This window comes from Marmota flaviventris, chromosome 15, assembly GCF_047511675.1.
Source record: "Marmota flaviventris isolate mMarFla1 chromosome 15, mMarFla1.hap1, whole genome shotgun sequence".
Classification (NCBI taxonomy): domain Eukaryota; kingdom Metazoa; phylum Chordata; class Mammalia; order Rodentia; family Sciuridae; genus Marmota; species Marmota flaviventris.
The window spans coordinates 72,735,752-72,757,987 of record NC_092512.1 but is presented as its reverse complement, the minus strand read 5'-3'; the positions used below and the strand labels follow the sequence as shown (position 1 = coordinate 72,757,987).

Here is a 22,236-nt window from a genome sequence, read left to right as displayed (position 1 = left end):
ATGTTTTGTAGACCTTTTATTTATCTTGAATCTATAATCCTTATTAAGATTGTCAAAACAAGCTCGTGGAGTTGGTGTTATCATCCTTATTTTATGAATGAGAGAACTGAAGCTTTGACCATCACATAGATTCTGCAAGGCAGTGGGAGTTAGGACTAGAACCTCTCAGGCTATGGTTTTACTATTACTTCGGGCTGCTTTTTTTAAAAAGCTGAATGTTCTAGATATCTTGTATTTGCACAAATAGGGAAAGATATGTTTAAAAAATAATTAAATTTTGCTTGTGTCAGCCAAGTGACTTTCCATATCTAGCAAATGGAGGGTAAGGTAAGGCAGAGGCCAGCATGTTTTCTGGTGACCATGGAATGTTACTAATTGCTCATTGGGTCCCACCCAGCTAAGAACTTTAATGTGCAAACATTGTCCCCTGTTTACCAGATGCACTTAGACTCTGTGGGTACACTCCTCTGGCCTTATCTCTCCAACCTGATGCTAAAATAAAAAGAAGGGGGCAGATCGGACGAGGAATCAGAATCTCTATGCTCTAAGACAGCTCTTGTAGGACTTTGCCCTGTTCAGTTGAGTGGTGGACCTTCATGATAGCGGGTCACAGGGCATGCCCACAAGTTCTACTATTGTAGAAAAAAGAAAAAACTCACTTCTGCTCTCAAACACACGATATTCCATGCAATTGAAACAGCTTGTGCCCGACGTGGAAAAATATGTGTGATCTCTAACTTTCTAAAGAGAAGGAATGACTCTGCTTCTAAGATAAACTTTTGTGATTCAGTTTTGTTCCCCAAGGAGAGTGTCAGGAGACCTTGTCCCTTGTTGGTTTTTAATTTCTTTTTTTTTCTTTCTTTCTTTTTTTTTTTTTGGTGCTGGGGATTGGAAGAGGGCTTTCTATCTATCAGGCAAACCACTAAGCTACACCTCCAATTCTGATTTTGAATTTGATAGCATTATGCGAATGATTTGAGACTGGAATATTCCCTCAGGAAGAAGAAAAATCTTCTTAGCTTTTTGGGTTATGTATTCTTTTAAGAATTTGTTGAAAGTTAATCGACTTTGAGAAAAATATGCACATATATAAAGAACACACTCATGATTTTGGATGAATGATCTAGGGTTCATAACCCTAAAACCTCTCATCCAAGATAAAAACATCATTTTAAGGGCATATATTTTTCTCATGAGTGGATTTCCAGATCTTGGCCACAGAATTCATGTTTCTTATTTCCAAAGGAGTATAGAAACCACAGAAGTGAGCCACTTTTCACATTATTCCACTAGATGGCGCCAGACTCTCATTCTTCTACTGAAAGTGCTGGCCGGCTGGTTTTCATATTTATAATAATGATAGGTATCCCAAAGTGGCCTGATAATTTTTATAAATAGAATTCCAGGTCATACATTTCACACCAAATTCAACTAGTTTGACCCTGTCAGTTAACAATATCCAATAAGTTGACAAAATCTAAAAAAATATATATATTTTGTCCCATAACAGATTAAAATATATGCCCTAAAAAAAAGAAAAAAAGGTGTTTATGCTTTTCCTCGGAAATGCATATGCACTGATGCCTTGGATTATTGTTTAAAGCAACTTAAGGCAGACAAATCAGGACATTAGCATGGAAGTAAAATAAAATGGACCTAAACCTTATACTTCACCCTTTGGAATAACCATTTTATAGTTTTTATTTGTACGTAAGTCTTGCTTTTGGTGTTTTTACTAAACCTATTTTCATTCTATGCTTACGTGGGAATATTTAGAGAGTGAAATCTCAATTTAATATTAGCTTTCTTATTTGAAACAGAACAATGATTTTCTTTTGGTCTGAGAACTGTGCATTGATAATATCTGAAATGTGGAAAGGGGAACTTTTATCTAAGGCCGTGGCCCGCCATTGTGGTGGTCACAAACGTTTGTCTTACTTGGAGTCCCCTGGTTTCTCAGGAACTGCCTCTGACTCTTCCTCTGGCTTCTGCTGGCGCGGTAACCAGATTCCCTGCAACTGCACTCTTTGTCCTTATCATGGAAGCCTCGAGAGTAGAGGTTCCGCGTGCTCTGCCGGACGGTGAGCAGGTCACTGGGCCCTTTACACTTGTGAATTCGAAGCTTCCCAGATGTGTCCTCAATGCACTGCCATTTCTGCAAAAGCCAACGGGAGAGGAGTTGAGGATTCAGATCCAGGTGTTATTTATTAAGGACTGCAGCCTTAGGAGTGCGCCCACCCACCCTTTTAAAGAAGCACTGTCAATGCTGTGAGAATGAATGAAGAACGCCAAATTTTAAGTGACCCTGCAATAACTCCGTTCTAAGCTACACTTCTTTCATTGTAGGCAAATACAGATGACGACGAAATCAATGCAAATCAGAACTACCCCAATGACACGAGAGCCAAAAACTGATATATGAATCCTCAGCATGCAGACTAAACAGTCTTGGAAGAAACACGTGAAAGCCCTTCCTTCACCAAGACCCAGGCACAGCTGTCAGGGCTGTTTTTCGCCAGACCCCTCTTGCTCTGGAAAAACAAACCTGGCTGCTTTGTTCTCTGGCCCTGAATTTCTAACACTAGACAGGGAAGGGTGGCACATGAGGAAGACAGAAATGGGTTTAATCAGAGAACATCCCAGGTGCTGGCAAACTGGCCAGGTTGCCTTTCATCTTATCTTACTACAAATCCTGCACACCCTGTGAATCGCTGCTAGGAGAAGTGGGTACACATGGGAACTTGCCCTGGGTTTCTACTTGGAGCTACTTATCAAGCCTGCTGCAGATGCTATAGGTTCATTTCTAAATAAGTATGACACTGCTTCAGGGCTCAGTGTCCCCAACACTTCCTGAGTAACTGGTTGAAAAAATAGCCCTTCACCCTCGGAGTGGGGGAGGTCATTTCATGGGATTCTCTACATTTAAAGACTTAAACTGGGCCTGGTGGGCACGCCTGTAATCCCAGTGGTTTAGGAGGCTGAGGCAGAAGGATCGCAAGTTCAAATCCAGCCTCAACAACTTGGGGAGGCCCTATGCAACTCACCAAGACCTGTCCCCAAATAAAATATAAAAACAGATGTGGCTTAGTGGTTAAGCACCTCTGAGTTCAATCCCGGTGGCGGGGGGAAGGACTTAATAACTTCTTTTTACTTGTACCCCCCACCCCTTCTCCTCCCTCATGTATTAACTTGGGAGTCAGGAAGAATACAACCTCAACTAGAAGTTGACCAAAGTTGGTGAAAGTACTGACAAATGGAGCATTATCAAACTTTTTATCTTTTTCCCCCTTTCTATTTATGAATATCACCTATGTGCCTCTATGTATTGATAACTTGAAATGCACATATTTCTAAATTGTGGCCAACACAATAATATCTACAAAATTATGTGTTGTGCCACTTATATATTTCCAAATCTGTTAAATAATAAATATTTTTTAAAAGATTTCTTTCATGCACCATTTAAAATGATCTCCTATCTATCCCCTCATTGTGTCCATATCACATTGGGAGTAATATCTTAGTTGCAAAAAATATACTAATGCCAAGTTGAGATTGGCCAAGGGTCCCAGAAGGCTTTGGAAGCAGGTGAATGAAACCTGTACACAGAAGTATCATGATGAACTAGAGATCTAGAGTCACTCTTCATTTTCTGTTAAGGGAATTTCATTGAAGAAATGCAACTCCGGGCTGCTTTGATACTTCTACTGGACACTTCCCAGACACCAGATAGATATAGCTCATTCTATGATTTTGTTTTAGCCCTTTATACGCTTGCTGTTATTTGTTTGTTTCAAACCATTTTAAAGTATACTTTTATTTGTGGGTTGGCTAGAATGTTTTATTTATTTATTTTACTACCATGGATTAAACCCAGGGGTGCAGACCTTTTTATTTTTTATTTTCAGACAGGGTCTTGCTAAGTTACCTAGGGCCTCACTAAGTTGCTGAGGCTGGCTTTGAACTTGAAATCCTCTTGCCTCAGCGTCCCTAGTATCTGGGATTACAGGCATGCATCACCACATCCGACCTTGGCTAGAATGTCTTGAATGTTTAGCATCTTCTGTGAGAGAATCAAGGCAACCTATTAATCGACTCATGAAAAGGAAACAAACAAGAATAGTCTAAGGATTTAGAGAAGACTTAACTAAAAATAATGTGAAGTTAACTTGATCAGGCCCAAGGGAGGTAGGTCACATGTGGAGTTCTCAAACTTGGCTGGACCTTGGAATTTTCAGAAGCTCTCCAGGTGATTATTATGTGCAGTTGGGGTTAAGAGCCCCTGCTATACATTAGCAATTGGGTCCTCTTTGCATCTGGAGTCCATTGGGAAGGAAGGAGGGATATATTTCAGAACAGCTCAGATGCATGAGTCTTTGAGGAGGATGTAGGTATCTACGGGTGCGGCTCGTGCAAAGAAAGGTGTGTCTAGAAATGTACTGATGTAATTGGGTCAGAAAATGACTCCAGTTGGATTATTAAATACAACCAGCACATCAATCCTTCAGGACAAGTGCTCTACTTAAGAATAACCAGTTTTCCCCTTTCTCTCTCCACGGTTATTGACAGGTGACTTACACTTGGTGGAAAACTACATGTGACCTGTTGCCAGGTTCTGCTGGAGACCCTGGATTTCCAGGCCTGGGAGAGTGACCCTCACAGTTATGTCCAATTAGCTCCAGAAGATGCTGTGAAATTCTCAAAAAGTTTTCAGAAACTGAGAGACAACTACACTAAAAAATAGCTATATTCCATATAGGATTCTTGCTGGTGAAAAGTGTTGCAAAATAAATAACTTTTCATAGCTCCACAAAATTGGGAATTAGTAGTGCTTGAAGGTATCTATATCTCTTAAATCCAAATGACTTGAGACTTCTCCATCTACCAGGTATCTACCTCTAGCATTTAAAAAGTAAGAGTTGATTACTTGATACCTCCAATAGCAAAAGAAGTGGCCAGTGCATTCAAACCCATAGGCAAATAGGTGCTTAAGAAGCACTCTACCTTCTATCTGAAAAATGGAACCAATTTTATTTTTGAATAAATAATGGTCTGTCTGTGGTTGCAAATGACACTGACTTTGGTATTATTATTATTATTATTATTATTATTATTATTATTTTGAGATAGATCATGCTTTATTGCCCAGGCTGGTTATGAATTCCTGGTTCAAGCTGTTTTCCCATCCTACTTTGCTAGTAGTTGAGACTACAGGAGTGCACCATTATTCCTGGCCAAATGTTAAATTTCTTTTTCAGTACTGGGGATTGAACCCAGAGGTGCTTAACTGCTGAATCACATCCTCAACCCTTTTTAGGAATATTTTTATTTAGAGACAAGTTCTCACTGAATTGCTTAGGGCTTCCCTAAGTTGCCAAGGCTGGCTTTGAACTTGTGATCCTCCAGCCTCGGCTCTCTAAGATGCTGGGATTACAGGCACCTTGCTTCAAGTATTAATTTTTATATCACACAATTATAGTAAATTCTTTTCTTTTTCTTTTCTTTCTTTCTGAATTGTCATCACCAAATCTATTTTAAAATTTGCTTTTTTAGTCAGGCACGGTGGTGTACACCTGTAATCCCAGTGGCTCGGAGGCTGACACAGGAGGATCGTGAGTTCAAAGTCATCCTCAGCAACTTAGTAAGGTCCTAAAGCAACTCAGTGAGACTCTGTATCTAAATAAAATATAAAAAGGGCTGGGGATGCAGTTCAGCGGTCAAGCACCCCTGGATTCAATCAATCTCCAGTACCAAAAAAAAACCCAAAAAACAAAACAAAAAACCTGCTTTTTTCTCATTGGCCCAGAAAAAATGATGGTGTAAGTAGATTCTTATGGAACCCAAAGACATAGGCAGAATTTTTAGCAACTTAGTGTATTTGGAATCTAACTTACATTTTCCCATTAGCCAAATTCCTGGTTGATTTCCTGTGAGGATAGAGATCAAGGGAAAGAGAGTTTTTTTTTTTTTTTTTTTTTTTCTGAAGAGGAATTTAACCACACTAGTTGTCTGGCAGTGTCTCTGGTGTGGATGAGGTATCACACAAAATCAAATACACATATATGTGTGTATTTGTGCACACATGCACACACGTACATCCATATACACTCTAGGTATACATATTTTTACACACCTACCTGGGGTAAAGCAAGAGTCACTGACAAGTGTCAATTACTTTCTCTACCATGGACCCTCTGAAAGAGTTACAGACCCTATTAGATGAAGTAATTAGCTAGAGGCTTCGAAAATCTTCTTAGTGGCAAGCATACTAGGAATTTCAATGAAATATAATTACCACACATTTACCACAGTCATTTTAGTGTTCCATATCATGACACTTTTTATGACTGTGCAATAAAACCTTGAAATAGCTGCCACTAAAAATGGTGATTTTGCTGGGAGAGTTTATAGATGGAGGCAGAGAAAGGAAATTTTTGTAAAGAATTACTTCGAAACCAATGCTGCAAGCCATTTAAACAGTCAAAACAAGGAGAAGAGAAGATTTTGCCTTCAGATGAAAATCTGAGCCCAGGGGAGGCACCTGTTAATGGAACACGCAATCAGCCCCAGAAATGAGCTCTGCTCAACAAGGGCCTTTGCAGAAATTTAGCTGTCCCACGGACTTGCTTTTTATCTACTCTCTTGAAGTTTATCAGTAAATCAGTTAATTGCCAGATCTGACTGTCTCTATCTTTACCCTCACTCTGCACATTCCTTTTCTGCTTCCTGGGAGTACATCATTTCAGTTCTTCTCCTACCTCTCTAATTTATCAGTTTGTACCAGTAATTTAGTACACACCAATTCCACAAATATCATGCACATCTAGTGTGGGCACAGTGCTGAATAAAAGAATTTAATTTATTTCTTCAGTTGTTATTTTATCTGAGTCTTTCCAACTTCACTGGAACCCAGAATAAAGAGCAAGGAACATGTCTCCTTAATTCTGAATAATTCCTGGAAGTCAGATCAAAACGGAATTCTTCTGTTAGGTAATTTTGTATTAGTGTTTTTGATTCATTGTATCTGCCTATGTATAAATCAGGAGGAATGGTTATTTTGGTACAAGGGTACATGCATAGAGAGTTTGATGAGAAATATATCGAAATAGATCAAACACCTTTCAAACAGTTTTGTTCATCATCATATTTATCATCAGAACCATCAAACTCTTACTTGATGCCAGGGTCTGGTCTGGAGCACTTTATATGAATTTATTCATTCTACTTACACAACTACCTTAAGTCATTTATTAGGACAGTGAATATCACCTGTATCCTGTCTTGGTCTTGGGAAGGATATTTAATACCCATTTGGAGTGGCTTGAAGAAAAATTCTACACTTTCAAACCAGAAAGCCTGGATTTAAACAGAGCCCCCTCTATCACACGGCTCTGTGGCCCTCTGCAAGGCAGCTGTGAGAAGCCTGGGCAGAGCCCTGAGCATCACAGACTATCCACAGGAGGAAGCCAGCACATGGCAGGTGCTCTGGAACACAGCTGCTATTACTGTGATCCATTCCCTCACACTACTGTATTTATTACTCAAACAATTACAGCTAATGTAAACTTGATGAGAGGGAGCCATTTTTCAATAGAGATAAGTACTGGGTTGGGCATCTGAAGACCTCAAGTTGAACTGTCTTTTGCTGCTAACTCATGGCTTTGAGCACACTGCAGACTCTTTCTGTTCTTCCAGATTCCACACCTGGCAAAACAATACTTGCTTCTCCTGGCCTGGAGGGTAAGTCATGAGATGCAATTGTTAAGTGCTTTGGAGTTCTGAGGAGAAGATTCACTCCAGGAAACTGGACCAGACCTTTATAAATGTTTACCTAATTCCTGAACAGATCAGTATTTCCTGATGGTAAACTGTACCTCATAACTATTTAGAGGGGGAGGTTGTAGCTTTTATTTTATTTTATTTGAGAGGGGTCTTGCTATAATTCTTAGGTTGATACCAAACTCTTGGGCTCATACAAAACTTTCACCTTAGTCTCCCAAAAGCTGGGACTATAGGTGCATCCCTCTATGGCCAAAAAAGGCTGTGACTTTGTCACATACACACATGAACTAACATTTGTCACTCTTCTAGAGTCTATTTTCCCGAGTTTTAGCCTCAAATGGCCACAATATCTGTCATATAGAACAGTTTTCCAGGCACAGTGCTCAGCAAAATGTTAGATGATGGTACATCTCTGGTTACTTCTTCTACCTGAAGTAACAGCTAGGCAATCATTGCAGTTTCTACACTTTGAATTTCATAGATTCCAGGTTGGTTAAGGATTTTTTAATATTCATATTTGGATCCACTTATGCCTGTTTTCATGAATAAGAAACAAAAAATTTGACTATAGCTTTTTCAAATGTAAACTGCAATGAACAAATAAATAAAAAGAGACAAAAAATGTAAACTGCAATGGAAGCTTAATGTGATGCACACACATGCACACATACAGATACTGGTTCTCTGTTATTAGGTATCTTATTATATGGATTTGGGCATAATGCAGGTCAAATCACGGTAATCTGAAATGTAATAATGATACAGTAATTTTGACAATCTGATTTTGACAATGTGATTATCATCCTGTAGACCAGTATCAACATCATGAAAAATAGTTCCCTGAATATGGACATGAATTTAAACTTTTATCTCAGCACTGGGGAATGTTAGAAAAATATAAATATTCTTGTCCAAACTGCTACTTAGCTCAAGCCACTATCAAATTTTCTCAGCAATGTGAAATAGTTGTGTGTAGCAACTGTTTTTAGGTGAGTAGAGACCGGATGGGGAGTGGGGAGGGAGAGTAGAAAGGAGAAGCAGAAGAGAGAAAAAAATATCTTCATTTAGATTTTGACCCAATCATTTGGAAAAATAAGTGTTAGAATGTTGTAAGAAGTCAGTACTTCAGGAAAAATACAGCTGGTGAACTAACGTTGGCCAACAATCAATAGCCAACATTTATTGAGTTCTTGCTGTGTGCCAGACATTGTCTCAGGTGCTTGATTTAATGTGTAACTCGTAATTCTTACAGCAATGCTCTGTGGCAGGTATTATTATGTCCATTTTACAGCTGAACAAAGCGAGGCAGATGAAGTTAAGTAACTCACATACTAAGAAAGTGGTGGACCCAGGGTGTAATCCCAAGGCACCTTGAATGGTGCCTTCAAAAGCAGAATGATTTAGGGGAGGGGGTGGGTCTTCAGATGGGCATCAGTGAGGGGAGAGCATTTTGGGAAGGCAGAAGTAGCAATTCACATGCAGATCAGAAACTGGGATGAGCACTGGGAACCTGACCAGAGCGGGTTGTTGGGAAGTGGTGGAAAGAAGACAGAGTGTAAACAGTTTGGGGCCACACAGTGTAGTTTTTGTGTCAAGTGCCTGTACTTACATTTGTTTCTGACTTGTCTGGAACCAAATGCACAAAAGCAAAAGATATAAGGAGATGCACAACTCTTCAGAGGTGTGCTTTAGTGGAGGTTGAGGCTAGAAGGCTGAGTGGTCTGCACAGCCTAAGTACAGGTGGGAATTCAGTCGGAGGATGGCAGCAGGAGCTCAGTCCTTTGGGGTGTGCCCCCAGAATCCAGGGGTGTAGGGGATGCCTGGAGCCATGCTGTGCTTTTTAACCAGGGTTCAGGGAGTTTCTGGAAACAGGCTGTCAATTTCTGGTAAATTAACAATTCTAGCCAGATCTTACTAGTAAATATAAATAAATATTTTAATTCATGCTCTGCAGGGGGCCATAAAGGGCCAGAGGCATATGGAGTGTGTGTGTAATATATATTTATATATTTTTTTTTTCATTCATTCCGAGGAACATAGATCCTGGAGCTAAACTGGTTTCTACTCAACAAACGACATCCTAGTTTCCTTTACAATTCTACCAGCTTGCTTGATATCATCTCTGATTTGTCATCGACATAATAGTAGAAAGGCAAACTAAACTGTCAAGATGCTGGAATTTAACAACTCAACAAAGGACATTTGCTCTATGAAAAACAAATCAAGGTTCTCTTTTTCCCATGAAATGGCAGAGAATACATTAAAAAAAAGTCCTTCCCAATTGAATGCCCAGGGAATTTCTCTTTTATGCAACTCTTATTTAAGGAGATGATGTCTATACCTAGAGGAAGAAAAAAGAAAAAAAATACCACCCAATAATACTCATTTGGCATTTATGGTTCTTAACCTGGGCTGTTCAGAGAAATAATCCCCAAGGACTTGAAATAGAGGGACTTGAAATAGAGCTGATACCTGCATCCCTACTCGCAAGGTTCTGACATAATCTACCTGAGGTGGACTTGAACATCAGCATTTTTTTTTTTTTTTTTTTTTTTTGGCACCAGGGATTGAACCCAGGGGCATTTAACCATTGGGTCACATCCCTACCCCTTTTTAATATTTTATTTTGAGACAGGGTTTCCCTAAATTAATTACAGCCTTGCTAAATCACTGAGGTGGGCTTTGAACTTGTGATTGACTCTCTTGCTTCAGCCTCCCAAGTGCTGGGATTACAGGAGTGATCCATTGCATCATTTCTAAAGATTCTGCTGTGCAGTCAGAGCTGAGAAACACACCCTAGGTGCTGTGAGTAGCTGTTACCATTAATAGCAAATGCCATTTGCAGTTTTGAAGGGAAAAAATCTACCATCTTAACCTGTCAAAGAGATTGTATGTCACAGGTTAGAAACTACTCAATTTGAGGTGAAAAGATGCAGGTTAGCTTAAGTTTTCTGGACCAAAACTTCCTTATCAGGAAAATGATAACATTCAACTGGAAGATTGCTAAGACTCCTTCTAACTTTGACATTCTCTGATTCTAGGCCTGGGGTTTTTAACATTGTTAAAAAAAAAATACAGATGCCTTGGTCTTGCATTAAGACATTTAAAATCTGATTGGTTTGGGATGAGGTGGTGCATTACTGGTTTTCAAAAGCTCACTCAGGTGATTCCCATGTGTAGCCAGAATTGAGCATCATGGATCCATTCTCTGGTAAACAGAAGTCTTTTAAGACAAAAGTTGAGAATTGCACATGAACATGTACACGTGTGTGTACAGAAATGTGCTTGGGGGGTGGTGTAATGCCTAGCTGAGAGAATGGTGGGAATTCACACTTTGTCTTGGATTAATTCAGAAACATGTAAGTAGTGTAAATACATATGTCCATGTTGTCTTAATTAGTCTCTGCTGGTTGCTCTGTGCACATTGTCAAGGACTGATGCCAAGCGCTTGGGATTCCGGCCCATTTTAATTCCCTGCTGGTTTCATAGAAATGAAAACAACAGGTAAGTCGGCCTGGAACAATAGCAATACCCGGCCTTCACACAGTGGAGAAAACAGATCTCAGTCTCACCTAGTCCTTTACGTGTATGGTATTACTTAATCCTCATAAGAGCAAGGTTAATTTTCTCTATTTTAGAGATAGAAGACCTGAAACTCAGGAGAAATTGAAAGACTTGTTCAAGAAGATACTGTTAGAAAGTGGAGGTAACTGTTTTCCAACCCAAACCTTTTAACCTCCTATTCTTTCTTCCTTTATTTATTTACTCTGCTTTATACACACACACACACCCTCTTGGCTCTGGTTAGGTGACCAGGCACAGGGGTGTAATGGGAGGGAGCCATACGCTCTCCCTGGGGATTAGGAGTAAAGGGGGCTAATGGTGCTGATTTTTTCTGCTACACCCCATAGAGGGTCAAACCTAAAACTGTGCTGCCTTAGCATGTAGGCAATTACCTGGATAAGAGGAAGAAAGCAGGGCACAGGCCAGGTGTGACCCCCCACATCAAGACAGTGGATTCCAAGCAAAGTGGCTTAGCCTTAGTTGTCACCTTGATCCTGGACAACAGAATCTCATTGTTCTGGACTCTGTTTTGTTGTTTCCTTTTAAGTCAGTGACATGGTCACCAAAAAGATCATTTCGGAAAGTAGTCAGAGCAAAGGGCCAGGAGATAAAATTCTATAGAACTCAATAAATTATGCGGTTCAATCCACAGATTTGGTAACTGCTTTGAAGAGGCTCAAGATTTTCAAGGCTCTCAGATTCCTTTTTTAAATTGTTTTATTTCTATTTGTAGACAGATACAATACCTTTATTTTATTTATTTATTTTTGTGTGGTGCTGAGGATCGAACCTAGTGCTTCACATGTGCTAGACAAGCATTGTACCACTGAGCCACAACCCCAGTCCAGTTCTCAGATTCCTGAGCTGTGATTTAGGCACCACCAGGAGGCCAGAAATGTGCTTCAGAGTCACCTGAATACTTCTTAAAGCACCACTGGGGACTCAGATTCAGTGGTGTGGGGTGCCAGGGAACTTGCATTTCTGAGATGCTCCCAGGGGGTGCTGATCTCACTGGCCTGGGGACAGACACTAGCAACTACAAGATTAGAACAACTATTCACTGAAGATTGAGGCAACCTAATAATCTTGCTAGGTCTTTATTTCTGCCCAAATTGAAAAATCCTGTAGAAAGGAATTACCTTCAGGGCAAAGCTTAATTCTTCATTCCACTAATTCAGGCACTTTTAAAGAAAGAGATGCTTGTAAACGTTCCTCCTATTCATGTGATGGAATCTAAGTTCAGACTAATTCACATAGAAATAAAACAGCATAGGAAATTTCCAGGGAGCCAGATATCAAAGAATTTCATGGGAGCAAAACAAGTTGAGACAAATATGAAAAAGTAAAATTGAAATTTTAATACAGTTAGCATTTAGCACATGAGTGCTGAGCTTATGCTCAAGTACCATCATCCAGTTAACGCTACGTTTGGCCTTTTAGGACATATATTAAAATTTCAGTACAAGCCATATGGAGAGATTTGCAAAATTGTATCCTGAAAGGTAGGGAGGCAGTGTACCTTATTCCCAAACGGCTATCGTACTCCCATTTAGAGGACTCAAAGAGGAATAAGATCACCAATTTGCATGAGATATATTTAACACTGAACATTTCCAACTCCTGAATAAAAGTAAATTAGTCTATTGAGGTTGGCTCATAAGAATCATAGAGCTACAAAACAATTCTGAAGCTTTATTCATAATAATACTTAGAGCTGCCATGAGAAAGATTTGAAGACTTCAAATTAAAATATAATGAATAGGTCTAAGCTCCTCCACTAAACACTTGAAATAAAGACTTCCTAGAAGAACTTGAAGGCCTGATTTTATTCCTTCCTTCCACAGATCTCCCCCCCCCCCCACCTTCTTCTATTTCAAAGGGATCCTGTGCACAAAAAAAGCATAAGGAAATACAGAGGTAGGATCAAGTTGTTTATTTTGATCATCTACCTAATATGCTGGCTACCATATAATAATACCATAACGAATGAGGGCATTTTGATAATAGTTGGGCTGCCCATTCTGCTATCTTGAACTGGCATCGGCGAATTTTGTGAATACCTAGCGGTCAGAGAAACTTTAAAATCTCATCTAGGATTTGAAATTCTCTTTATCTATTTAATGTAGCTTACCTTGGAGGGCAGCAAGTGGCTTGAGTTTTTGAATCAGTAACTCCTCTTTGGATCTCAGCTTTGCCACTTACCATCTGCCCATTTGTGAGATGGGGATGAAATGACCTAACCTCACTCAAAGAGATCAGGATTAAATTGAGTGAATACAGATATAAAATCTGGTGTATTGTGCTTTTCATAAGATAAACAAAAATTTTAAAAATAAAATAAAAAATAAAAAAAAGTTCTTTTCCCTTTCCTCTGATTTTATTCTAAGTTGCTCTGATTTTAGCAGAAATTCAATCTGTCAACATGACACAGTATTTTCTTTTAGCTTGTATAGTTTTCCTTTTAGTTAGCACAGATTTCAATCAAGAGTTTTTAAAATTGCTAAGGTTTGTATATCTTCACTTTCTTTAGAAGTGGTATTAATTCATTGTGTAATATTTCTTTTTTTCTTATAATAGGTACTAACTACACTAATATTTCTGTTAATGAAGATTTATCACAATGAAATATTTGATGTCAAAAAGTTTGTGAGTAAAGGTGGAAACAATGCACATACAGAAATGTGGTTTTGTTTTTCCTTTCTTGACCTTGGTCATAAATTCTATCCTCTGCTCTGTGTTCATGACATCTAACATTAATTCAGGGAGGGAACACCCCATCATGTCTCTTAGGGTGCTACACTGTCAGAGGCTCAGCATCTACCCATGTCTTGACCTTGTGATCACTGTTTGGTGACTTGTTAACAGGAACCCCAGGAACTTTTTTCTTGGTGGAAGCATTGTCTTTAGGCATAGAAATCTCTATCTGAGAGCACCATATTTTTTAACTGGAGGGAGCTCAAGTAGTGATGAGGAGGGCCAGTGTGAACCAGTAACACATGCCTGTCAGTGGAGAGGTGTGACAATGAACTTGCCCTCATGACCATAAGGAAATTTACATTTACACAAATGTACATTATTTGTAAGTTGAAAATCTTTTGAGTCAGTAATGGAGAGGAGCATAAATGATGGTGAAGAAGAATGGTGTCACTCACCTGCCCAGGCTGCTCACAGGCTGTCTGGTACCTGGCCTGTTGGCACAGTTCCTTGACTCGCTCATATTTAGGCAAGTGATTTGATTGTTGGATATTTTTGCCAGATTCTTCCTTCTTTCGTAGAAATTTGCTTTGACAGAAAGGGAAAAGTGAGAAGTGATCAGCATTACCTTCCTGAGTCCTGCCCATTCTTTTATTTTATTTTTTTCCCCCTGTTGCATGACTCTACATGCTTCAAATAGCAAGATGTAAATGTTAAAGCTCTGTCTATAGGATTTCAACATTTTCTGAGCCCTTGCCTTAATTTCGACACATTGGGCATTCTCAAGTTCTTGCTAATAAATAATGACATAAATGCTTTTCTCTCTCCCAATTTATGTACAAATAAAAACAAGGCAATAAGCATAACCAATCAAGAGGGGAACCCAAAGTGACTATGGAAATAATTATAATGGCTTAAATTTATATGTTTAAAGTGATGACAGGAACATAAGGAAAAGAAATAGAAGGTAGGGGACCAGACATGCCTTGGAGGCTATTAGAGAAGGACTTGGGAAGGCTGGTTGAGAAAGTTGATTGGTCTGGTTAGAAACCAAGGTTGAGAAATGCAACAGTAAATCAGTACTGATGCAAAGGCTTTGGCCCCATCTCGCGATAATTTATTCTTTACAATTGTGATGCAGGAATAATTACTCCCCTGGCCAGGAGAGAATAAGCAGCAAAACCATTCAATCTTGCAACTAGGCTTGCAAAATCCACATGCTTAGTAAACCAAAATAGGAGGGAGAAAAAAAAAATAAAAGGAAGAAAGAAAATATCCATCAGGGAGAGCTGCCCACTAGGACTGGTTCCCAGAAGCACCCCAGGAACCAATAATTACCCTCTTTCCACTAGGAATGTATCTCGCCAAATTTTGGCCTTCTTGTTTGTTCGAAACCTGAAAGCAAAATAATAATATTTACTGCTGGCATCTGGATGTTTTTCCAAATGGATCTGTGCTAACAGTTTATTTAAAGAAACACCCCTCACTTCCTGCAGACCATGACTGCATCTCCATCCATGTGCTATTCACATACGGCAGAGAAAGGCCCAGCTCGGGGCCATCTGCACGGGTAAAGCGTATTTTATCTTGGCTTTTCTCAGCTGTTGCCTAGCTCTGAGAGCCAGCCAGAGCCCCGGGTGCTTGGGGATGGCTGAGAGAAGGAATTCTGACGCACCTGTTTCCTGGCTTTTCTGGGTCTAGAAGTTTGAGGACAGATTTGCCATCCACATCAGGAGGCGTGTCGAGCCCAGCAATATCCAGGATGGTAGGGGCCAGGTCGATGTTGAGGACAATCTGTGGGACTCTGCAAAGACACAGATGGTTAGGCTCAGCCCCAAAGCCAGTGGAGGGTGGCATCTAAGGCTGCTCTTTCCACAGCAGTGACTCACTGGTCTTCAACTCTTCTAGCCCCTCACCTTTGGTTTCCCAGGGATAAGTGGTGGGATCTCTCCAGGGAGAGTAAGCAGCAATGGCACACAACAAGATTAATGGACTCTTGGTGGGGAGGAGGCTGGGCTGGAGAGAGTGCCCATACCCTTGGGCTCCAGCCACACTGCCAGACAAGATGTGGCCTGATTTTATCTTTTTGTGGGTTGTATACTTTCTTCTAAAACCTGACAGGTCCAGAACTCCTCTGTTGAACCAGGGCTTTAAAAATCCATATTCTCAGAAAGAACATACGACTTTCGGAGTTGAATCTAACCAAGGCTACCAAGGCTTTCCAACATACAGCTTTCTAACTATAGATGTGACAATTCCCAGGGTGTTGCTAATGATCATAAGAGACATAATAACATTCTTCAGAGAAATCCTTCTTACTCCCATCACCCTCTCCTCAGTGTGCACTGTGACGCACACAGGAGACACTTGGGTGAGATTTAGAAAATCTGGGTTATGTATCCTGTCGCCACCTCCAGCAGAACCAGAGACAGGATGTACATGCCTGTCTAGCTTATCCAGTGGTATATCAGGGTCCAGGCTAGATGACAGGCATTTTGAAATATATTTCCATGCTTTTCTTTTAACCTTCATGTAATTCTTTTATGCACAAGATCTCATGTTATACAAAACATGGTATAAGACACGTGGAACCCATTTTATCATGGGAAAATAGAGATGGAAAGGGATGCAGTGGCCAGCGAGTGGTGACAAGGTGACAGAAATAGAACACTAGCCACTTAAATCTTTCCTTTAAAAAGTAAATCTTGCTTTACAACATTTAATTTTTAAAAAATTCAGTAATTTAAAAAAAATTTAGATGATGATGATGATGATGATGATGATGATGATGATTCTTGGTACTAGGGAATGAATCCAGGGGTACTTAACCAGTGAGCCACATCCCCAGCCCATTTTTATATTTTATTTAGATACAGAGTCTCACTGAGTTGCTTAGGTCCTTGTTAAGTTGCTGAGGCTGGCTTTGAACTTGTGATCCTTCTGCCTCAACCTCCCCAGCTGCAGGGATTATAGGTGTGTGCCACCACACCTGGCAGAGATTTTGTTTTTTTGGTACTGAGGATTGAACTCAGTGCCTTGCACATGCTAGGCAGCATGCCAACACTGAACCACATCCCCCGCCCTCTTCTAATTAAAAAAAAAACAAAAAAAAACTGAGAGAATGGTATTGGTTGTTTAAAAAAAAAAAAGCAGTGTATCTCTCTCTGATTCAGAGAAGGTAAAGATGACATCTGTTTCCCCAAATCATATTCTGTCCGTGTACACAGGCCAAAAAGATATGGATTCTGATCAATTTGAGAGAATTAATCATCGATAGTTATTTTTCTTTTCTGTTTAAACAGTACATATTAGTTAATTTAACACATGGCAGTGGGTAAAGGTTTTCATCTTCTAAATTACCAACCTACATATAACCTTTTTTTGTTTTGAATGAAAGGAAACCAGACACTGAGATTAGTAATTGGATTATCTCAGATGTGCATGAGCTGAGGCAGCCGGACATTGCAGACAGAGAAATACATACGTTGATCCCGGTTCTATGCTTGGACCACGAATAAAGAAAGGCACGCGGATATCGAAGTCATATGGCATGGATTTCCCCTTGACTAGTCCAAACTGCCCAATATGGTAGCCATGGTCAGCGGTGTAAATGACATAAGTGTTATCCAGCTCCCCCGTCTCCACGAGCATGTCATACAGCTGCAACACAGCACAGGATGTGTCAGAACCCATTGCTGAGTCACAAGATGACATGATATGGTGTTGCCACAATTTACTCTGAATCTTTTTCATATATATATTTTTTTCCTTTGGTACCAGGGATTGAATTCAAGGGCACTCAACCACTGTGCCGCATCCCCAGACCTATTTTGTATTTTATTTAGAGACAGGGTCTCACTGAGTTGCTTAGCAGCCTCACACTTGCTGAGGCTCACTTTGAACTTGTGATCCTCCTTCCTCAGCCTCCCGCGTCTCTGGATTACAGGCAAGTGCCACTGTACCCAGCTTTCCATTATTTTTTTAAAAACAAGAATTCTACAATAAGACTGACAGACGTGAACATGAACCACGTTTTCTAACTGCTTACAATCCTGGAAGGGAAGGACCCAACGATACAGTTCAAGTGTCACTTTTCTGAAGGCAGGACGTTCTACTAACAGGTTTTGTTCATCTGTTTAGTAAAACAGCAGTAATGATGATAAAACATAAACGTAACAAGGCACAAAACAATCTCTACCGCCAAACTTTATAAATTTTACTTTGAAAATCCCCTGCTAAGGCAAATCTTAATTTCATTACTTTTTTTAAAATCTAACAACCAAGGGTTAAAAATAGACTGCCTGTCAGCCTGATCTAGGTAGATCCAGCCTTAGGTGTGTCTTATTTGATTTTAAAATTCAGGAAATTTCAAATGAAAATTTTTGTATTTCTGGCTTCTTTTTAAAAGTCAGAAAACTTGATAGTTGATGTTCATTTCTAAATGGTAAAAATTAGTTGGGGCTATGCATTGCTGCTTGCTTTCTATAGGGCACTTAATCCTAACCTCGCCACACTTCTCACCCATCCCTATTGCCTAGTTCTGGAACTGCGACAGTCATTTACGTTATTGGCTTAATTTCTGAGGGTATGGCCTGATTTATGATGCTTTGATTTTTCTCTCCTTGGTCACCAGCTCCTTAAGAACCAAACTAGAAAAACAGAACAGGGACAAGATAAAGGAGACATGAATAAGTCATCCAACACTCTCTCTTTTAATATGAGGCCAGAATCAGAAAGGTATGAACGGAATTGGCAAGAATGGATGTACCCAAAGGAAGTTAAACAGAAACTCATCCCTGTGCTTACCCTTTCCACAGAATCATCTACTGACATCAAAGTCTGAAGTCTTTTGCGCTGTAGAACATTTGTAAATTCCATGTGGATGGGCAGCATTGGTCCCGTGTATTGCATAATCCAGTGTTTATCCATATTTGGTGCATAATTATAACTAGGAGTTCTGAAAACATCCAGAGAGAAAACTTATCATACATTTTTTACTTAGTCATTTATGGAGATATCTTCAGTTAAAGGTTGTGAAATAATCATATTTAAGAAAGACAATCTAGATACAGTTGGAGTGTTTGCCTCTTTGCGTTTATAAGAAGATCTGAATCCTCACAACCCCCCTCCAAGAATTTACTCTCTGAGGGTATGAGGGTATATAAATTAAAACAGATGAAACCAAGATTGGCGGCTGAACAGGTTATTAGTGCAAGTTTTTGGGTTCATCCAATAAACTGTGTAAGAAACCCAACAACACGATTATGGTTATGTTACAAAGCTACAGATAAAACTCAGTAATACAGAAGGGAATGTTCTCAGGGTGATGTTAACTCATAAAAACTTTATTGCTAATTAGGCTATTAAATATAGTCGCAAATGTTATGTGAAATGAAGGTGAATCACAGCCTCAGTGCATTTTTCTCTTGAATTTCTTAAGAGCATTTTATTGATTACTTATATATCTCTATGAGTTTTTCTCATTCCTGATCTTGTGTATTAACACCATTAATTACACTTACTGGAATTATAGCCAAGACGATGTCTTCAACATACGTGTTTACCATGAAAGCTATTCATTTCATAGACAAATCAGAAGGGATACAGGGCATGATTTTTATTAACCACAGGTAAGTAGGTCCTAGTGGTCTAGGATAGGTTAGTTCAAATCTATATTTAGTCTAACCCAGAGACCCAAGTGTTGTCGAATGTATTTCACTGGGGACCCAAAAAATATCTCACCTTCCTGTTGAAGTCCAAGTCCCTCAACCATTAGATACTACCACCTTGTGTTCCTGAAATGCAGACTCACACTATAGCAGTTCTTAAACTCAGAATTATTTATTTACACTTGAATTCTTTGCTAGACCATAACCCACTGGAACCTTCTCTTTAAACATTATTGGGTACATAGGGGTTGTGAGTATTGACCACGTGTTTGATATTGTGCAAAGCATTTTATATGCCATTAACTCATTCAGTTATCTCAGATGTCCTGGGAAATAGGTTTATTATATCCATTGAACAGATGAGAAAACCAAGACTTAGCAAAGTTAAAGAACTTCTCCAGATTAACAGTTCATCAGGGGTCAAATCAGAACTGGATTCCAAAGCTCACTTGCTTTAAAAAAAAAAAAAAAGTCAAGTGAGGGTTGATTCCAAACCAGGACTTTACAAATAGCTAGTCTCAATGGGTAAGCAGCAGTCTATGTTGATGGAAAAATCTGATTAGCCCGCTTTGTTCTGGAGAAATGTCTATCAGTGAAAGATTGTTGATAAGAATTACTAAAGGGGACCCTGGGCCACTATTCATATTATAAAACTAGAGAAACAATCAGTCACTGTGTGCTCAGTGACTTCAGGAGACTGGCAGAGTACTCTCTTAATTCTGTGGTGCTGTGAATTTCCTCTGGGAAAAAAACATGGAGCTTCTGAGACACATGGTTGTACACTGGCACAATCCTGTGCACACCGAGCCATAGAAATGCACATTTTCTTCTGCTAGGGGATTTGCAAAACCTCCCTTTCCATAGGAGAAAATGCTCGTAGGAATTATTGACTTCCTGTTCCATAGTTACTCTGATGATCAGTATGGACACTGGTTACCTGAGCAGAAGGGCAACAGCATAAACACCAGTTAAACCCAGAGACATTGTATCTTAAAGTGTATAAGTTATGCTTAGAAGTGTAAGCCAACTTCCATCTACAGGGACGTGTTCCAGAGTGGGCAAGAGCATGTGGCTAGACATGCTCATTATAAAAAGGGCTTCATTACCCCTTTCTTAAAAAGCTGTTTTGATCTCAAGTTCAAGGCCAGCCTGGACAACTTGGCAAGATCCTGTCTCAAAATTCAAAATAATAATAATGATAACAACAACAAAAATTATAAAGGGCTGGGGGTGGAGCTCAAATGTAGAACATCCTTGGGTTCAATCTCCAATACCACCAATAAAATAAAATAAAATAAAAAGGCTGTTTGGTGAAACAACTACATATACTTATTATTAATTATTATTAAGGTGGACACATATCTTTATTTTATTTTTATGTGGTGCTGAGGATCGAACCCAGTGCCTCATGCATGCCAGGTGAGCACGCTACCATTTGAGCCACATCCCCAGCTCCACATATACATTATTTGACCAGGCCTAGATGAGGTCCTTAAGCTTCCTTCATGAACCAATAACAAATATACTTCATGTAAGTCTTTGGGTTGAAAAAATCCTATCGTAGTAAAATGCTTCAGGTCCACAGTAAAAATAAATAAAATAAAAATAAATAAATAAATGAAAACTCTTTAGGTAGCATCTGTCATTCTTTTAAAGAGAAACTTTTAATATAAAATTTCTTCTTGCCTACCATAGGTTCCTATTTTGGGGCCTGCAGAGGCTCCTCATATCCAGAACTAAGGCATGGTGGGAAGAGAAGAAGGTGAGGACTGGGGCTGTACTCCTCATCCCTGATGCAGTCTGTCCTGCTACAGACAGGGTTAGACCAAGAGATTGAGGAGCAGGAGAGAGGGACTTCCAGATCACCTCGCAAAGGGCTTTTCATCCCTGGGGGTTGTTTGAGGTTGGAGAAATAAAGCAACTTGGTCGTGAAAGGTCTCCTAACTATTTACTGATACGTGCCCTGAAAGAGAACACAGCTATAAAAGATTATCCAGGGTTTCTTTATCATAAACATCCCCCTCTTCTTGCCTTTGATGTTGGGGTTGGCTTAATTTAAAAATAAATCTAGTTGACTTTCTTAAAACCACAAAACCTCAATGCAAATAGAAATTACAATAGGAAACTGACACACAGGCTCACTGTGGGCAAATTATATCTTCCACCAGTTACCTTGATGTGCTTGGCCTCGTCCCATCTCCCTTCGAGGAAGAGGGACGGTTGCAGCAAATTACAAGCCTCAAATTGGACTCTCGGATTTACAGAATGACATATGTTAAATCTGGCTTATATTAAAAGGGAGAGTTCAGGGTCTGCTGTCAAAGCTGTCCACCCCCCCCCCACTCCTTTATTGTTCTTAATTTCTAGTTATGGGAGATGACCTCCAGTTCTGGGATGATATGGAGGGGGGGATCCCTGTGGGGCAGCGCAGTGGGCGGTGGGGAGTTGGAGGCATTTGCCTTTTAAAGGAAGACAGACCGCCTCTGCTTCCCCGCCCCCCCCCCCCCCCCCCAGAACAGCAGCTGTT

General features: G+C 39.7%; 1 protein-coding gene across 1 annotated transcript in view; it reads right to left on the bottom strand.

The window, feature by feature from the left end:
- Sulf1 (sulfatase 1) overlaps nucleotides 1-22,236 on the bottom strand; it is a 177,551-nt gene that overhangs the window by 20,874 nt on the left and 134,441 nt on the right. The window contains 6 exon segments of the mRNA XM_071602348.1: nucleotides 1,939-2,155; nucleotides 14,499-14,628; nucleotides 15,379-15,435; nucleotides 15,716-15,844; nucleotides 17,525-17,700; nucleotides 18,847-18,997. Coding sequence (XP_071458449.1) covers nucleotides 1,939-2,155; nucleotides 14,499-14,628; nucleotides 15,379-15,435; nucleotides 15,716-15,844; nucleotides 17,525-17,700; nucleotides 18,847-18,997 — 860 coding nt within the window.